Below are 17,164 nucleotides of genomic sequence, written 5' to 3' on the forward strand. Positions count from 1 at the left end.
GTTATTTTGGAACACCTTTCACAAACAGGGCTATCAAGTCCGGAGTTCTATGACTTTTATGGGAAATGAGTAGGAAACGGTCCGTGACACCGCATAGTTTGTCGGAACGAGGCCATATTTGGCACGTGTGTGGTCCCTGGGATGGGAAGCAATGCCCCGGAAGCGGATTTCCAATCCGACCCATGGCCGATGGTCTTTTTCATTTTCAGGGTGCCAAACGGGTTTTTTTGTGAAGCAGCTACATGGGGCGTATTTTTGTATTGCACGAGACCTCCGCGTAGTAGTAGGACACCGCCTCCGCACCACATATCACATGCCATATGTGCGTGCTAGCTATCTGGGAATCCCTGAGGCTTCCTGATGTGTTCCGTTGAATCCGCTGGAAAGTGACCGGATTTGAACTAGGGGTACACTTTCCGTCGCTCAATAAATTCCGGGAAAAATGTTTTTAGGTCTACAACTCATCACTTTATGTGCTAATTTTTTTCCGTTTAGCGCGATGGTGAACGGGTGCACCAGCGCGCCCGGTACGGCCATACCGCATCTCTGTGAGGGCCCGTTTTGGCCGGATGGCAATTTAAACTAAGTTAGAAAATCCCTTGGAGCCGCATGGCGTCATTTTATGTGTCCTAGTAACCACTCCAAAAATTGGAATTAGGATACAACAATTATTTTGAAAAACCCTTGACAAACAGAGCTATCACGTCCGGAGTTCTATGGCTTTTAGGGCAAATGAGTAGGAAACGGCCTGTGACACCGCATAGTTTGTTGGACAGAGGCCATATTTGGCACATGTGTGGTACCTGGGATGGGAAGCAAGGCCCCGGGAGCGGATTTCCAATCCGACCCATGGGCGATGGTTTTTTCATTTTAGGGGTGCCAAACGGGTTTTTTTTTGTGAAGCAGCTACATGGGGCGTATTTTTGTATTGCGCGAGACCTCCGCGTACTAGTAGGACACCGCCTCCGCACCACATATCACATGCCATATGTGCGTGCTAGCTATTTGGGAATCCCTGCGGCTTCCTGTTGTGTCCCGCCGAATCCGCTGGAAAGTGACCGGATTTGAACTAGGGGTACACTTTCCGTCGCTCAATAAATTACGGGAAAAATGTTATTAGGTCTACAACACATCACTTTATGTGCTAATTTTTTTTCGTTTAGCGCGATGGTGAACGGGTGCACCAGCGCGCCCGGTACGGCCATACCGCATCTCCGTGGGGGCCCGTTTTGGCCGGATGGTAATTTAAACTAAGTTAGAAAATCCCTTGGGGCCGCATGGCGTCATTTTATGTGTCCTAGTAACCACTCCAAAAATTAGAATTAGGATACGGCAATTATTTTGGAAAACCCTTCACAAACAGAGCTATCACGTCCGGAGTTGTATGGCTTTTAGGGCAAATGAGTAGGAAACAGCCTGTGACACCGCATAGTTTGTCGGAACGAGGCCATATTTGGCACGTGCGTGGTCCCTGGGAAGGAAGGCATGGCCCCGGGAGCGGATTTCCAATCCGACCCATGGGCGATGGTTTTTCATTTTCGGGGTGCCAAAACAAGTTTTTTTTGTGAAGCAGCAACATGAGGCGTATTTTAGTATTGCGCGAGACATCCGCGTAGTGGTAGGACACCGCCTCCGCACCACATATCACATGCCATATGTGCATGCTAGCTATCTGGAAATCACTGTTGCTTCCTGCGGTGTCCCGCCGAATCCGCTGGAAACTGACCGGATTTGAACTAGGGGTACACTTTTCGTCGCTCAATAAATTCCGCGAAAAATGTTTTTAGGTCTATAACACATCACTTTATGTGCAAATTTTTTTCCGTTTAGCATGTTGGCGAATGGTGCACCAGCGCGTCCGGTACGGCCATTTCGCATCTCCCGAGGGGGCCATTTTGGCCAGATGGCAAGCTGGACGTCATATTTGGATTACTCTAATTTTTAGGTTCAAATGATGATATGGATGTTATATTTAGATTCCTCTCATTTTTCTGATCGATTTAGACATATTATTTGTGGAATTTCGATTTTTCGATTTAAAGATATCAATTATTCCATATTAAATAGAAAAAACCAAAAAAAATAAAATCATTTTATTGTTATTTGAATTCAATATTATTATTCATTGTTACTTATATATTCATTGTTGTTTACTTATGTAATTGTTTGGAATTCAAAAATAAAGAATTGTGACATCACGATCCAAGGGTTAATAGGGTTGATAGGCTATTATTATCAGTAAGGTGTCAATTCTTTAAGGGAAACTCATCCGAATGGAACCAAGAAGTTAAGCGTGCTGAGGTTGGAGTAGTGTGAGGATGGGTGACCGGCCGGGAAGTTTAACCATGATTGTAATTTGACCTACGATTAAGTGTATTTAGAGTTAAAAGTGTATGGGTGAAAGATAAACAAGTAAAAAAAGAAAAAAATGATGAAAAAAAATTAAAATTTGAAAAAATTTAAAACTCTATGCCGACGGCAAAGCCCTCGGCATATAAAAAAAAATTATTTTTTTTTCGAATTTTTTTTTGTATTTTTTTTAGAAAAAAGAAAAATCAAATTTTTCAAATTTGTATGCCGACGGTTTTGCCATCGGCGTAGCGTGCTACGCCGAGGGCGGGGCTACGCCGATGGCAATGTTGTCTATGCCGAAGGACCTAAACGCCGACGCCATACGCCGAGGGCTGCCGTCGGCGTAGCCTACGCCGAGGGCAGCTGGCCGTCGGCGTATGCGTCCATTCCTGTAGTGGTCCAGGAAAAAAGGAAGCATGGAGCCCTGAACAGGGGTGCGTGCATGCATGTTCAGATGCATCGCACAGACATCCATCTAGCTCGCATTAGCCGTTTTGCTGATTGTGGCGACACCTTTATGCGCCTTTCTTTTGTATGTTGGTTTGTTCAGACGTAACCAAAGGGAGAAGCTGGATTTGGCTTCATCTTGTGCACAGAACTCTACAATAATCCGAGCTCTTGAGAAATACTATATTCTGTCAAGACTCCTATTCAGATCAAATTTGAGTACTTAAGGCTGAAAGAGATGGATCATAAATGGAATCCACTATCTTGAAGCAGATATTGTATTACTAGCCTTTAGAACTTTTACAGGAGATCAAATCAGAGAGTTGATAAGCAAGCCTCACCCGAAGGATTAACCGATCATCAGTTGCACAGAAGGATAACACACCACAAACGGGCGCAGCGTCACAAAAGCCGAGTCCATCACACATATTTGCATTCCATGTACTTAAATTTGTATCATGGTTGATGTAGACATTATCTTAAATTTGTCCAGCCAAATTTAAAGTTAAATGTATCTAGAGTTCTAGACATTATCTAAAGTTAAATGTATCTAGAGTTCTAGACATTCTCTAGTATGCATATACATCTTAGAGAAATTCAAAATAACTTTTGTAAAACGGAGGGACACTTATGATGTATCCTCCTCTTTGTGTGAAGTATGATCGAGGAGTATGGATAGACACGGACGATGCGCGCGTAGTGGCGAATGACTAGCTAGCGGCTCTGCTCCGGGTTTAATTAACCTAGAAGAGGACGACTGATCGAATGCTACGATCGCCCTGCTTTGTCCGATCTGTTCCGATGATTGGCAGTAATAATTTTATAAGCACAAATTTGTATATATTGCGTGGTTACGCAAGCACATATCTCATGCATGATCGATGCGCCTATGATCACTCCTGCATTTGACTCAATGGCCTCGATCACGCAGATAAACTACCTTTTTGGTGGCCCCAGGCCTCCAGTAGTAGCCTAGTAGGGAGGTGGCTAGATTAATTCTGGTGTTTTGCCTCCTGCGACGAGACAGTGAGACACATATGCGTATGCAGATGATCGGCAGTTCTGTGCAAAGGCGTCTCAGTGCCTCCTGCAAGGCATTAGGCATTAGCTCTAAGCTAAGATGATGTTTTTGCTATCTGTTTTGGACTGATTTCTCGTAACTGTAAAAGGGTACAGGGAACTCTTGAGAACAAGCTTATCAAGTTGATGATTAGGGCTGCAAGAAAAGCTCCAGATTCGTTCTTTTTTTTTAGCTCGACTCAAAGATTAACACTAAGAGAAATGAGTCGAGTATGAGTGTCTTATCTAGCTCGACCAAAAAAGCGAATTGATCTTGAGTCAACACTCACTTACTCGATTTACCTGCTCGAAAAAAATATGATCATGTATGATAATTATGTTATATATTAAAAGAAAATAGGATAATTTTTCACCTTATGTGATGTAGATGAGATTTATTCCTTTTGTTGTGGATGATTTAATGCAGAAAATCCAGAAGAATACTTTGTCCCTTCTATATGATATCGATGGAATTTTTCTTTCTTCTAAGTAGTATTGAATTTTTTATTGTTTTGCTTAGCTCAAAACTAGCTTCAGATCGTATAAAGTTGAGTATGAACCACTTTTTACATCTCAACCTTTAACTCGACTAAGCCCGCTTGAATTCTAGCACGAGCTGAACTGGGACCGGTTTACGGTGTCATCCATGTGGGATAAAAACATCATTCACCACATCCTCCAATCATGTAGACACCTTCATAAACAGGTTATGAGCCTCCACATGATATAGACACGGCCATGAACGGAGCATAATTTTGCACCGGTAGATGACCTACATAAGAGAAGCATTTTTATTATTAAAAATATTGTCTTTTTACAAAGCCATAGCGACCAAATAACGGGAATCACTCTCACCCTAATAAGTAGCTTAAACCTAGGATCGGCACCATTGAGCCAATTGCTGAAAATATTCGCAACGCAACGTGATGGATATAAGGTAGAACCTATCGGGATAGCTAAGCATATAGATCTTACAAATTTCAATTGGAAGAATAAGTGATTTATTGTCTTGTCAAGGTGACAGAAGACACATGTTCTACTTTCATGCCAATTGCGTTTTACAATGTTATGTTTGGTAAGATTACAACTTTATGAAGATACCACGTGAAAATCTTAGTTTTTAGCAGAATCTTCATTTTTTTTAAAAAAATTGTTCTTATCAACTGACACCTCTGAAAAAATTATAGCTTTGTACATAGAGTCAACCGAGATTTTACCACTCTCATGTAAAATTCAACGAAATTCATTGGCTTCTAGATGGTCTTGGTGTATCCTGGGATGGACCACCTCACGCTTTTGTGATAGTACTGCTGCTATTCAGAGTACGTTTTGTTCATAGGTCATTTGTGTTCGGTGATTGTTTGGTTATGATTTAGAGTGATGTTCTGTTTTTTCGATAAGGAGTATATATTAGTATCAAGAAGATATCAATTATACCCAGCCTCTGCAATAACGCAATACTCTAATAGCATTACGGATGCACACAGCAAAAAAAAAAATACATAAAAGAAAAGTCCCACTCCGGTATTCCAGCCCTAGCATCAACGGTACATCCACCACCAAGACAACACCTGAAGGAAACAGTGCACAAACAGTATCGTCGCTCGCTCAGAAGACCTTAGGTTTTCACCTCGAAGATAGTCCCCGCTTTCAAAACAATGCCTCCAACAAGGTCATTGTCAGGCACAACCAGTTAAGGCCTGACCTTGGATTTTCATCCTAAAAGGTAAGACTCTGGATTTCACCTGTATTGCCGCCCCCTCTTGCATACCGCTGTTGCGAAACCCAGAATACCAAGCAAGCCCCTCAACAGCGCTAAAAAACTTGAACCTTCATAGTAAGTCCTCCAATCCGGCCCCATGGTATTCTCCGCCTCTCACTTCGCCATGGAGCATGTTTCCATATAGCAAGAAAGAACAGAGCTTCGCGATGCTCCCTCCAGAAACCAATCGGCAGGAATAAAAGCATGGATGCATCCGACCGAATACCACCGATCCAGCGAACTCCAGGCAAAAAAAGTGATGTTACATCCGCCGGTGGAGCTTTCCGGAACACACCACCTCAACCTTCGCCTCCTCCTCCTCAACCTCCACCTCTGACTAACTCCTCCTCCTCAACCTCCACCTCCGGCCAACTCCTTCTCCTCCATGTTCACGTCCACCTCCATCTCCACCTCCGGCCAACTCCTCCTCCTCCATGTCCACATCCACCTCCATCTTCACCTCCGGCCTACTCCTCCTCCTCCTCCTCCTCCTCCTCCTCCTCCTCCTCCTCCTCATCCTCATCCTCATCCTCATCCTCCTCCTACTCCTACACCGGCGCGGCAATGACAGCAAGGTGGCCAACAGTAACACGCAAAACGAACCCGAGCTAGATCTAGATCGGCTTTTTTTGGTTTCCTGGATAACTTACTACCGGCGCACTAGGCAGGTGCGCCGGGGATAACTCGTCTTACCGCCGGCGAACTAGCTGGTGCGCCGGCAATAGCTCGTTATCACCGGCCCGTTCCCACCGGCGGGCTCTGGTGCGTCGGCAGTAGGCAAATTTGGTGCGCCGGCAATAAGCGTTTTCCTAGTAGTGACTCGGACTAGATCAAGAGGGACTGACTTCAGGAAGATCTTCATCTTCGCACAAAAAAGGCCCTAGGACCACCACCTTTATTCATGCCAGGCTAGCAGCCCCCACGCCACTAACCGGTTGCGGAGAAGACGACCGAGCACGGGATCCGACACGGCTGCGGGGGAAGACGCGAGTAGCCAGCAGTCCTGCAAGGGAACAACAGCACCAACGCACAAACCACCGCCAGGTTGCAGACTCCGTTCCGGGCACGCGCAGCCGCGGCCCACATGGCCCAGACCATGCGCCACCCCCCAGACCATGCGCCGCCGGCGGGCAGCGCCGCCGCAGCCCGTCGCGGAGCCGCCCCCACACTGCATCTATAGTTCAATTAGTTACCACGAATCATCTTAGCCGTCCTATATAGACATTTTTGTCATGTGGCAGATAGCAAGGAGAGAACCTTTTCTTTATATAACTTTTAACCTTGTATCTCCCCATATGTGGCACTAATCTCATAAGCACAATCGTCCTTCATCTACAGGTGTTCTCAAGTTACTAAAGTCGATAGTGCCCAAAGAAAACATACTGAAGTCAGGGTACACATCCAGCTCCACTTCCCGCCGGAGATCAAGTATCGGCAGCAATATCTAGAATATATTTTCAGACCGGAGGTCAAGTGTCGGCAGCAAAGCTGGAATAGATTACTCAAAAATATATAATTAAAAATTTATGTACTTATATAAAATTTATAATTCATGGGTCGAACATATACTGCTCTTTCAAATGCCAATATTTTAGTTGCAGTTGAATGAATCAGGTAGGAGTAGCATATTCTAATAAAAAAATCAGGTACTATATCAACTGACTGAGGCAGTATTGACCATTCAAGAGAATTGAATATAACCAGCGGACTGCAGTTTGTGTTTTTGTAAACATTGTAATCTACTAGTATTTGTTGGTTCAGTTTGTTCAACTGATTTGTCTGCTTAACTGGTTATGTTTCAGGTGATGATTCGGTTGCATATACAGTAAAGTTAGTTGCCAGGAATCACCTTAACTTGTACTTTCCCATAGAGACATGCCCTGTCATGTGGCAGAAACCAAGTAGAGGACTTTGAGCATTGCTTGGTTTCACATTCGCTTAAACTAATCACATAAGCACAGTCAAAAAATTTGCGGATTAAGCACAACCAAATATTGATCTACAAGTGCTCTCAATTACTGAAGTCAGCTTCAAAGTTCTTTCTTTCTTAAGCTGAACAGTGGGTTTCCCCACTATGTTTTTTATAAATTTTATATAAAGAGTATGTACAGGCTAATTGCTAGAGGTTAGCAACAGTAAGCAAAAAAACAAGACAAAAAGGCTATAAGCCTCTAAGCCTACTTCTATACAAAATGATCAACCCAGGTTTTAATGCCAGAATATGATTTGTGGGTAGCCTTATGAACAAGGAGAGCCATCTCATCCTTGAAGCTCTTTTTGCACCTGTACAGACTTGGAGTAGCCTAATTGAAGATGAAATCATTTCTGGTAGTCCAGATTTCCCATGAAATCAGCATTATAATCTCCACTTGCCAATCTTAGTTCCGAGATTCAAAGTACTACTCGTCCAGATTCAAAGTACTCGTCCAGATCTAATTCCAACCGGGGATTTAATTAAGTGCCGACAGCAATAGCTAGACCAGATTAATCAAATAGACAAAATGGTTATACAGCATCTAGATGCAACAACTCTTCTCGATAATCCGCACTTCCTGTGCTAACTGCCAACCATTCAACTCACTCCTACAGTTTGCACTTGTCAAGCCTGAGATCTCGATGGCCATGGAGCTTTCGTTGACCTCGGCCGTCCCCATACTCCTCCTGCTCCTACCTCTACTCTGCTTGCTCTTCTTCCGCCGTGAAACCAGGAAGCAGGCAAGCTCCGACGGCCTCAAGGCCTACCCCATCATCGGCACCCTTCCGCACTTCGTCAAGAACCAGGACCGCCTCATCGAGTGGTCGGCCGACGTCGTCAGTCGTTGCCCCACGCACACCATGTTCTTCAACTTCAAAGGCATCGGTCTCATGGCTGGCGCCATCACAGCAAACCCGGCCAATGTGGAGTACATCGCGAAGACCAACTTTCAAAACTACCCCAAGGGTGAGTTTGTGGTGTCTGTTATGGCTGACTTCCTTGGCCACGGCATCTTCAACTCCGACGGTGACCAGTGGCTTTGGCAGCGCAAGGCCTCCAGCTATGAGTTCAACAAGCGGTCGCTGAGAAACTTCGTGGTCAGCACTGTCCGGTTTGAAGCTGTGGAGCGGTTGCTACCGCTTCTCTCCCGGGCAGAGCTAGATGGCCTGACGCTGGACGTGCAGGACGTTCTCGAGCGCTTCGCGTTCGACAACATCTGCTGCATCGCCTTCGATGAAGACCCGGCGTGCCTCACCGAGGTGGGCTTGGGGGCGAATGGGCATGCAGAGTTCATGCATGCCCTAAACGACGCGCAGATCATCGTCATGGCCCGTTTCATGTCGCCTGTCAAATGGGCATGGCGAATCAAGAAGCTACTCAACATAGAGCCAGAGAGGCGGATGAGCGAGGCGGTTGCGACGATCCACGGCTACGTCAACAGGATTATCCGTGAGCGCAGCGAGAGGGGAGAAGCTGGATTGGCACGCAAGGATGACTTCCTATCGCGCTTTATCTCCAGCGGCGAGCACAGCGACGAGAGCCTCCGTGATGTGGTCACCAACTTCATCCTTGCTGGACGGGACACGACCTCCTCGGCGCTCACTTGGTTCTTCTGGCTGTTGTCAAACCAACATGAGGTGGAGGACAAGATCGTGCGCGAGGTATGCACAGTGCGGGCATCCAGCAGGAGCACGGATGCGGCATTCAGCTTCGACGAGCTGCGCGAGATGCACTACCTGCACGCGGCAATCACCGAGTCTATGCGGCTATACCCACCCGTAGCCATAGACTCACGTTGCTGCCAGCACGACGACATCCTGCCTGACGGAACATTTGTGGGCAAAGGTTGGCAGGTCTCCTACAGTGCTTACGCCATGGCACGGTTAGAGGAGATATGGGGCAACGACTGCATGGAGTACCGACCGGAGCGCTGGCTGGACGAGGAGGGTGTGTTCCGGCCAGAGAGCTCGTTCAAGTACCCCATTTTCCACGCTGGGCCAAGGATGTGCCTCGGCAAGGAGATGGCTTACATACAAATGAAGTCCATCGTAGCATGCGTGTTGGAGAGGTTCAGCTTCCAATTCGTCGGAGGCGAGGGGCGGCCAGGGCTTGTATTCTCGGTGACTTTACGGATGGAAGGCGGCTTGCCGATGCAAGTGAAGAAGAGGGGGCACTAAACCGCTAGGCATGTTTCCTTTGCCTACAGGGCTGCTCCACTCTTAATGCTTTGTGGTTTTAATTCTCAGATGAAGTCCATAGTGGCGTGCGTGTTGTAGAGGTTCAGCAGCATGGCACATCCTGGTCTCGTGATGTCGCTGACCTGCCCACAGTTGCTCTGTACTCCACTTCTGTAGTGTTTTTGCTTGGTTCAGCAAATAAATCTTCAATTATTGGACAACTACTTGATGCAATGTTCTGAAGGTATGCAGATCAATACATCACTTACTGGAAAGGTACGAACAAATGGCTTTGCCTTGTTCAAATGGCCTACCGAGTTTGATACGCTACGCCAATTGGGAGGGAAAGGGAACAGACACTTCTTATCAGTTATCTTTGTTTCTTCAACCGTCTTCAAGGGTACTACCTGATTTTGATCATTGGCTTGCTGATGAACTGTGTTCCCAATGGAAGCAGTCCCAGTAGTAGAGAAGCAAAGCTAGCTACTGGGAGAAGATGCCACGCCACATGTGAAATCGGTGTGGGTTCAGAATAGTACTCAACAGCAGAGCATCAGATTATTCAGCCTATCATTACAATAGCATGACTGCTGGTTGCAGTGTACCACACGTACACCCAAACTAGCTAAATTGTCATGACTCATGAGTTCCTCGTGCGGATGGAGAAAAACTTTGTTACTTGGCACCGAGGAATCTGCAAGGAGCAGTTCCGGGCTTGTGTGCAAACACAGATTTGAACTATTGTATTTCAGCTCTTCATTTTGCATAAAAGGACTAACCCAACTGTTAGCTGAAGTGGAATGGCTATAGAAACTAATTTTACTATGGTTCACTTGCATTAACTAGTAATAACAAAAATGATTACCGAATTCATGCATAAAGTGCTAGAGTGTAACATGCCTTGACCTACCCGTTTGGAGTATCAATTGAAAAATACTATGTAGTACTTATATAAAATTACTAAGTCATGCCTCAGGCATAGCTTTAAAATGCCAAATTCTTTTGTTGCACTTGGATGAATCAGCCCTATGCAACTGAAGCAGCATTAACTATTCAAGAGTATATAAGCTTATTTTCTTTCAGCAGGAACTATTAATTTGTGTTGGTTTTACTAGTGTTTATTCATGGTTCAGTTGTGTTCAAGAGATTTCCTGGACTGATGGTTCACTTGCAAACGTAGTTTGATTAGTTGCCCGGAATCATATTGACTTCCCATGGACATGCCTGTCATATGGCAGAAGCCAAAGACACGACTTTGAGCATTGCCAGATTATGCAGTCGCTCAAACTACTCGCACGGCCACAACCGTTCCTGATCTACAAGTGCTCTCAAGTCTAAACTTACTGAAGTCAAAGCACTGACAGAGCTCAACTTCCGACCGGAGACTAAGTATGGGCATGAATAACTATACCAGATATATCAAAGAGAAAAGTGGTTATATAACATCAAAAACGCAACAACTCTACTTGAGAATCCCGCTTGCCTTGCTAGCTGCCAAGCACCCAACTCACTCCCATAGTTCGGACTTGGCAAGCCTGAGATATCAGATCACCATGGAGCTCTCCATGACGTTGGCCCTACCCAAGCTCCTCCTTCTGCTCCTACCTCTACTCTGCTTCTTTTGCTTATGCCGAACCACCAGGAAGCAACCTCACGCCGACGGGCTCAAGGTTTATCCCATCGTCGGCACGCTCCCGCACTTCATCAAGAACCAGCACCACCTCCTCGAGTGGTCGGCTGGTATTATCGCTCGTTGCCCCACACACACCATGTTTTTTAACTTCAAGGGCCTTGGCCTTAATGCCGGCGCCATCACTGCTAACCCAGCCAATGTGGAATACATTGTGAAGAGCAACTTTCAGAACTACCCCAAGGGTGAGTTCGTGTTTTCTGTCATTGAAGACTTGCTCGGTCACGGCATCTTCAACTCAGACGGCGACCAGTGGCTTTCTCAGCGCAAAGCTGCCAGCTATGAGTTTAGCAAACGCTCGCTGAGAAACTTCGTGGTCAGCACCGTTCGGTTTGAAGTCATCGAGCGGCTGCTGCCGCTGCTCTCCCAGGCAGAGCGAGACGGCCGGACACTCGATGTGCAAGATGTTCTAGAGCGCTTCACGTTCGACAACATCTGTCGCGTCGCCTTCAACGAGGACCCGGCATGCCTCACCGAGGAGGGCCTTGGGGTGAACGGGCCTGCAAAGTTCATGCGTGCCTTAAACGACGCGCAGAGCATCGTCATGGCCCGGTTGATATCACCGGTCAATTGGGCATGGCGGATCAAGAAGCTACTCAACATGGAGCCAGAGAGGCGGATGCGCGAGGCGCTCGCAACAATCCATGGCTATGTGGACAGGATTGTCCACGAGCGCAGGGAGAAGGGAACAGCCGGGCTGGCGCGCGAGGATGACTTCCTGTCACACTTTGCTTCGAGCGAAGAGCACAGTGAAGAGAGCCTCCGTGACGTGGTCACCAACTTCATCGTAGCTGGGCGAGACACGACCTCCTCGGCACTCACTTGGTTCTTCTGGATGGTATCTGGTCGGCACGAGGTGGAGGATAAGATCATGCATGATATCCGCACCGTGCGGGCATCCAGCGGGAGCAAGGATGCGGCGTTCAGTTTCGACGAGTTGGGCAAGATGCACTACCTGCATGCTGCAATCACAGAGTCCATGCGGCTATACCCGCCCGTGGCCATGGACTCGCGCTGCTGCCAGCACGACGACATCCTGCCAGATGGCACATTCGTGGGAAAAGGTTGGCAGGTCTCCTATAGCTCGTACGCCATGGCGCGGTTAGAGGAGATATGGGGCAAGGACTGCGCGGAGTTTAGGCCGGAGCGTTGGCTCGACGAGGAGGGTGCATTTCGACCGGTGAGCCCGTTCAAGTACACTATCTTCCACGCTGGCCCAAGGATGTGCCTCGGCAAGGAGATGGCCTACATACAAATGAAGTCCATCGTTGCATGTGTACTCGAGAGGTTCAGGCTCCTGTACATCGGTGGCGACAGGCAGCCGGGCCTTGTGTTTTCGTTGACATTGCGAATGGAAGGCGGCTTGCCGATGCAAGTGAAGAAGAGGGATTACTAAACAGCTAGAATGTTCCATTTCCCTACAAGTTGTTCCTCTATCTTGCCTTCTGGTTTTAGTCCTAGATTTTATGGTTCTAGCTAGTTTTGAGGCACCAGATTCAGGTAGTCTATAAATTCACTACATAACGCAACAAAAAAGAAGGAAGTCCTAAAAGAGGACAGAAAAGGTGAGGAATAGATTCCAACGACTACTTTAAGTGCTCCTCCTAAGATGCAAGTGTTTCCAAAACTGTTAAGATGTAGGTATGCACTAATAGTGCTCAAAAATATGTGGCTGTTATATAGCATTTGGATCCTACAAAGTTACAGAATTTAGCGCCAAAGAAAATATGATCTCACACAACAATACAATATTAAAGACCGCCACCCACAACCAGAGGGGATAAACTGCACATGTGAAATGTAGTTCAGAAATCAAGTTATGACCGGAAACAACAGGGAAAGGATGTTCAGCAACTGCTGTTACAGATGAACATTGGCTGAGAACATGGGATGCAAATAAGGAGTAAAACTTACAGTTTGACTACAGAGCGCCTCAAAGTGCAGAGCACTCAAAACTTTGTCCCAGTGGGTGAGTTCGTTTTTGTGCAGAGAATCTTCCTTCCTCTATCACGTCTACGCTTCAGGACCTTTCTTCCAGCGGTAGTACGCATACGCCTTCGGAAACCATGCACACGGGCAAGTGACTTCCTAGATCTTGACCTCTTGGTCAGGCAGAGGGCAGCCTTTCCAGCTCTAATCTGCAGGCCACGAGGTCTTCGTGTTGTTAATCTGTTGTAGCTGAACTCAATCCCCAAAGATGAACCTGACAAAGATAGTGTAAAAATATCAGATGCATTGACTAGTTGCGTCAAGACTACTTCCTAAAACTTGAGTTCTTGATAAGAGAACATGATTTTCAGTTATACTTAGCTTGTTTGTGAGATTTTGCAGTGCATGTATATTCAGGCTTTCGGCTCTTGAATTTAGATGCACTGATACTGTGGAAGTTGCTGGGCACGGAAGGAAAAGCTAAACCTTCATCAATGACAATTTTCCCAATTTTAAAAATTTGTACCCACTCAAACTAATCCTTGAAATTATGTTTGGACACAAAATTACAAATTGGGTATATAACTTGAAAATCGTATGCACAACTTGTCCGCTTGGAGCTAATAACTAAAGCGTCTATCATATATGCCAGACATTGTTGATCTTATCGCACCATGTCAATCAACCAACAGGTACCACAATGGTGGAATTTTAGGATTTTTGAGACAAAATGCTGGATAAACCTGTCCGGCTAATTTTCCCCTCGAGCCTCACGGAACAGAACTAGCCCAACAATACCGAGAAATCAAACACCTAAGGAGGAGTTTCCCTCACCGGCGAACGATGAGGCGGACGTGAAGGCTAGAGACGCCGAGACCACCGCCGAGAGCGACGAGGTGGATGCGGAGGAGATGGAGGTGGAGGCGGACGAGACGAATGAGCTCCGGAGAAATGGGGAGGCGGAGGCCCCCATAGGGGCAGCCTTGCGAGGGCGGAGAGCGCCGCCGATAGCCGCCGCCGAGATCCTCTCGGAGTGGTGGGAGAGGGACGCCATTGGAGAGGCCACGGCAAACGCCATTTCTGTGCAGTCAGAGTGCGGGCTAGCCTCTCACACTTGACGCCTTTATCCATTACTGGCTGAGATGTTTGATTGGGCCTCTGTTTTGGGTAGCTCACGTTTAGTTGAGCACATCCGTTGGCCCGCTCGTTAACTCCGGCCTGTACAGCCCGTTAATCTTATAGCATCTCGAGTCGCCTCCCCGAACCGTCCGCCAAACCGTGCCAGATTGAACGTTTGGGGGATGTATTTCGTTCGTACCGTGTTTGGAGGACATCGCTCCCCAGCCGCGTCCCTCAACCGCCGCCCCTAAACATTAAAAATAATTTAAATAGATAGAAGAAAACTCTTTACTAATATTCAAATAGGTTCAACATAAACAAATTACATATAAAACTTCGAAAAAACATGATTAAATTACATATAAATTATTTTTAGCTACTTCTTCTTCTTTGATGATGGCCCCGCCTCGTCGTCGTCATCACGGTGACGCTTCCTGCTCGTCACTTCTTCCGAAGAGACTGTGTCGGCCGACACGTCGGAGGAACTAGCGTCCTCCTCGTCGTCGCTGGTGCTCGCCGGCTGCACCTTGGCCTTGGCCTTCGCTTTCGCGTCCGCCTCCTCCTTCGCACGGGCCGCCGCCGCCTCCTCTGACCCTTCCTCCTCCGCGTCCTCCTCCACGCCTAGTCATTCCTCCACGCTGTCAACTGGGCTGCTGGGCGGCCGGGCTCTGTCCCAGCAATGGCGCCATCCAGTAGGCTTGCCCTTGTTCGAGGTGTCGGAAGAGAGCTCGGAGATGTAGCTCATCGTCGCTTGAGGTGTTGGATGGAAGCTTGGATGAATGGCGGCCGGTTGAAGATCCGAAAGCGCCTACGTACGGGTCTTATTGAGCGCGGATGAGCGGTGGCGCAGAAGTCGAAGAGAGCGGCGGTTGCTCTTCCGAGGAGTCCGCGCTTCATTCCGGCGGTTGGCGCGTCGGACGACGCGGTTGCCAATACGACGGTTCCGCTTCCCGGCAAGGCAACTGCACCGTCGCTACGTAGGCGGCGATTGAGCGTCGAGCCGCTGACGCGTCGGGCCCGCGCCTCCTCGCCTCTCATTTCGTTGTGTCTGGCGTGCCCGGAGCGTCCCCTGTGTAGCGGGGACGGGCTCGGGGCGCCGGACACCGTATTGGGCCGCGTTGGACAAAAATGGGGCTGGGAACGTTTTTTTTTTCGGCACGCCCCAAATACCTTTCGGGGACGGTTTGAGGGACGCGACTGAAGATGCTCTTATATTTTGAATATGGGGTCGCATAGGAATGTGAATTGAACCCTTTTATGAAAAAAATAGTGAATTGGGACAAGGTCTGTATACGGGGTGAACCTTGGTAGGATAGTATATCAAACTTCACTCTTGAAGACTTATTACCATTGACACCAACGAGGGAAGTCATGTTGGAATTGAAATTTCAAACATGCCAGCGGAGATTGGAAATAGGAAAACGGGCATTGGGCGAGGGAAGGAGGAAGGAGGAATAGAAAATTGTAGAACGAGAAGGTCGCTTGCAGCTATGCACAAGTTTTACATGTCCTACTGAGCTACAAAGACAATAACAAATTTGGGTGTTTACAACAATAACTAGCAACAATTTTAAAAAAAAGTTTCCACGACAAAATTATGACAATGTATTTACAACATTAATTAACAACAAAAACAATAACTAATTTAGGTGTTTAGAACAATAGCTAACAACAATTTTAACTAAAAAACAATAGTTTAAATGGTTAAAATGTGACAATGTATTTACAAGATTAATTAACAACAAAAACAACAACTAATTTAGGTCTTTGCAACAATAGCCAGTAACCATTTTAACAAAGAAGGCGGAAATATATTTACAACAAATCACAAATCTATTTACAATAATAATGAACAACAAAAACAACAACAACAAAATTACCTTACCCGCGCACACGTCCTTGGCCATCTCCCCCAGTAGCTCTGGCGTCGACATCACCACGGTGGTACCTGGTGGTCAGGACGCTGCAGTACCCAAGCAGCACGAGGCGCAGAGCGCGCTCGCCGGGGGAGGGGTAGGGCACAGCTGGGGGAGCCAAGGATGGACTCGCCGGGAGGAACATGAGGCGCTCGCCTGGGGAGGAGCAGGGGCGACGCGCTCACTGGTAGAGGCTCTCGCCGGAGGATGTGCTGGGGCGGCGCTCTCCACAGCAGAGGCGCTCGCCGGAGGATGCGTTGGGGCGGCGGCCCGCGGGAGGATCTAGGGTGGCGCGCTCGCCGAAGGATGCGCTGAGGCGGCGGCCAGGGGAGGTTCAAGCGCGGCGCGCTCGCTGGGCAACACGCTCGCGGGAGGAAGCGGGGCGGCGACGCGCTCGCCGGGAAGGAGTTGGGGCGCCGACGAACACACATGCACCGGGCCTTCAATATCGACGCCGCCGTGCTCATGTGGCTGAACGGTTGGCGGTGGAGAGCTCGCGGCGTGCGGATAGCCGGCAGAGGAAAGCTCGCGTCCGGGCGGCCGGCGGAGGAAAGCCCACGTCCTGGCGGCCGGCGAGAAGGAGCTGTTGTCGTCCAAAGGAGGAAAGAGAAAAATTAGATATACACGTGGGTGGGTTTGGTGGTCGCTGTGACGCGTGTGGGGAGCGACCGATCTTTTGCAATTGATCGGCCGACGGATCACAAGCATTTTCCAAGATATTGCATCGGCAACTTGTCA

General features: G+C 47.6%; 3 protein-coding genes across 3 annotated transcripts; 2 read left to right on the forward strand and 1 right to left on the reverse strand.

The window, feature by feature from the left end:
* Positions 1 to 8,236: 8,236 nt before the first annotated feature.
* Positions 8,237 to 9,772, forward strand: LOC124662900 (cytochrome P450 94A1-like). The gene has a single exon (XM_047200681.1). It carries the CDS (start codon positions 8,237 to 8,239, stop codon positions 9,770 to 9,772), a length of 1,536 nt encoding a protein of 511 aa, XP_047056637.1.
* Positions 9,773 to 11,325: 1,553 nt separating this feature from the next.
* LOC124662901 (cytochrome P450 94B3-like) lies at positions 11,326 to 12,858 on the forward strand. Its single transcript, XM_047200683.1, has one exon. It carries the CDS (start codon positions 11,326 to 11,328, stop codon positions 12,856 to 12,858), a length of 1,533 nt encoding a protein of 510 aa, XP_047056639.1.
* Positions 12,859 to 13,243: 385 nt separating this feature from the next.
* LOC124661234 (50S ribosomal protein L34, chloroplastic-like) lies at positions 13,244 to 14,500 on the reverse strand. Its single transcript, XM_047199096.1, has 2 exons — positions 14,226 to 14,500; positions 13,244 to 13,665 (listed from the first exon to the last, which is right to left on the reverse strand). Exons 1-2 carry the CDS (start codon positions 14,467 to 14,469, stop codon positions 13,412 to 13,414), a joined length of 498 nt encoding a protein of 165 aa, XP_047055052.1. The 5' UTR covers positions 14,470 to 14,500; the 3' UTR covers positions 13,244 to 13,411.
* Positions 14,501 to 17,164: the final 2,664 nt, after the last annotated feature.

This window comes from Lolium rigidum, chromosome 6 (genome assembly GCF_022539505.1).
Source record: "Lolium rigidum isolate FL_2022 chromosome 6, APGP_CSIRO_Lrig_0.1, whole genome shotgun sequence".
NCBI classification, from domain to species: Eukaryota; Viridiplantae; Streptophyta; class Magnoliopsida; order Poales; family Poaceae; genus Lolium; species Lolium rigidum.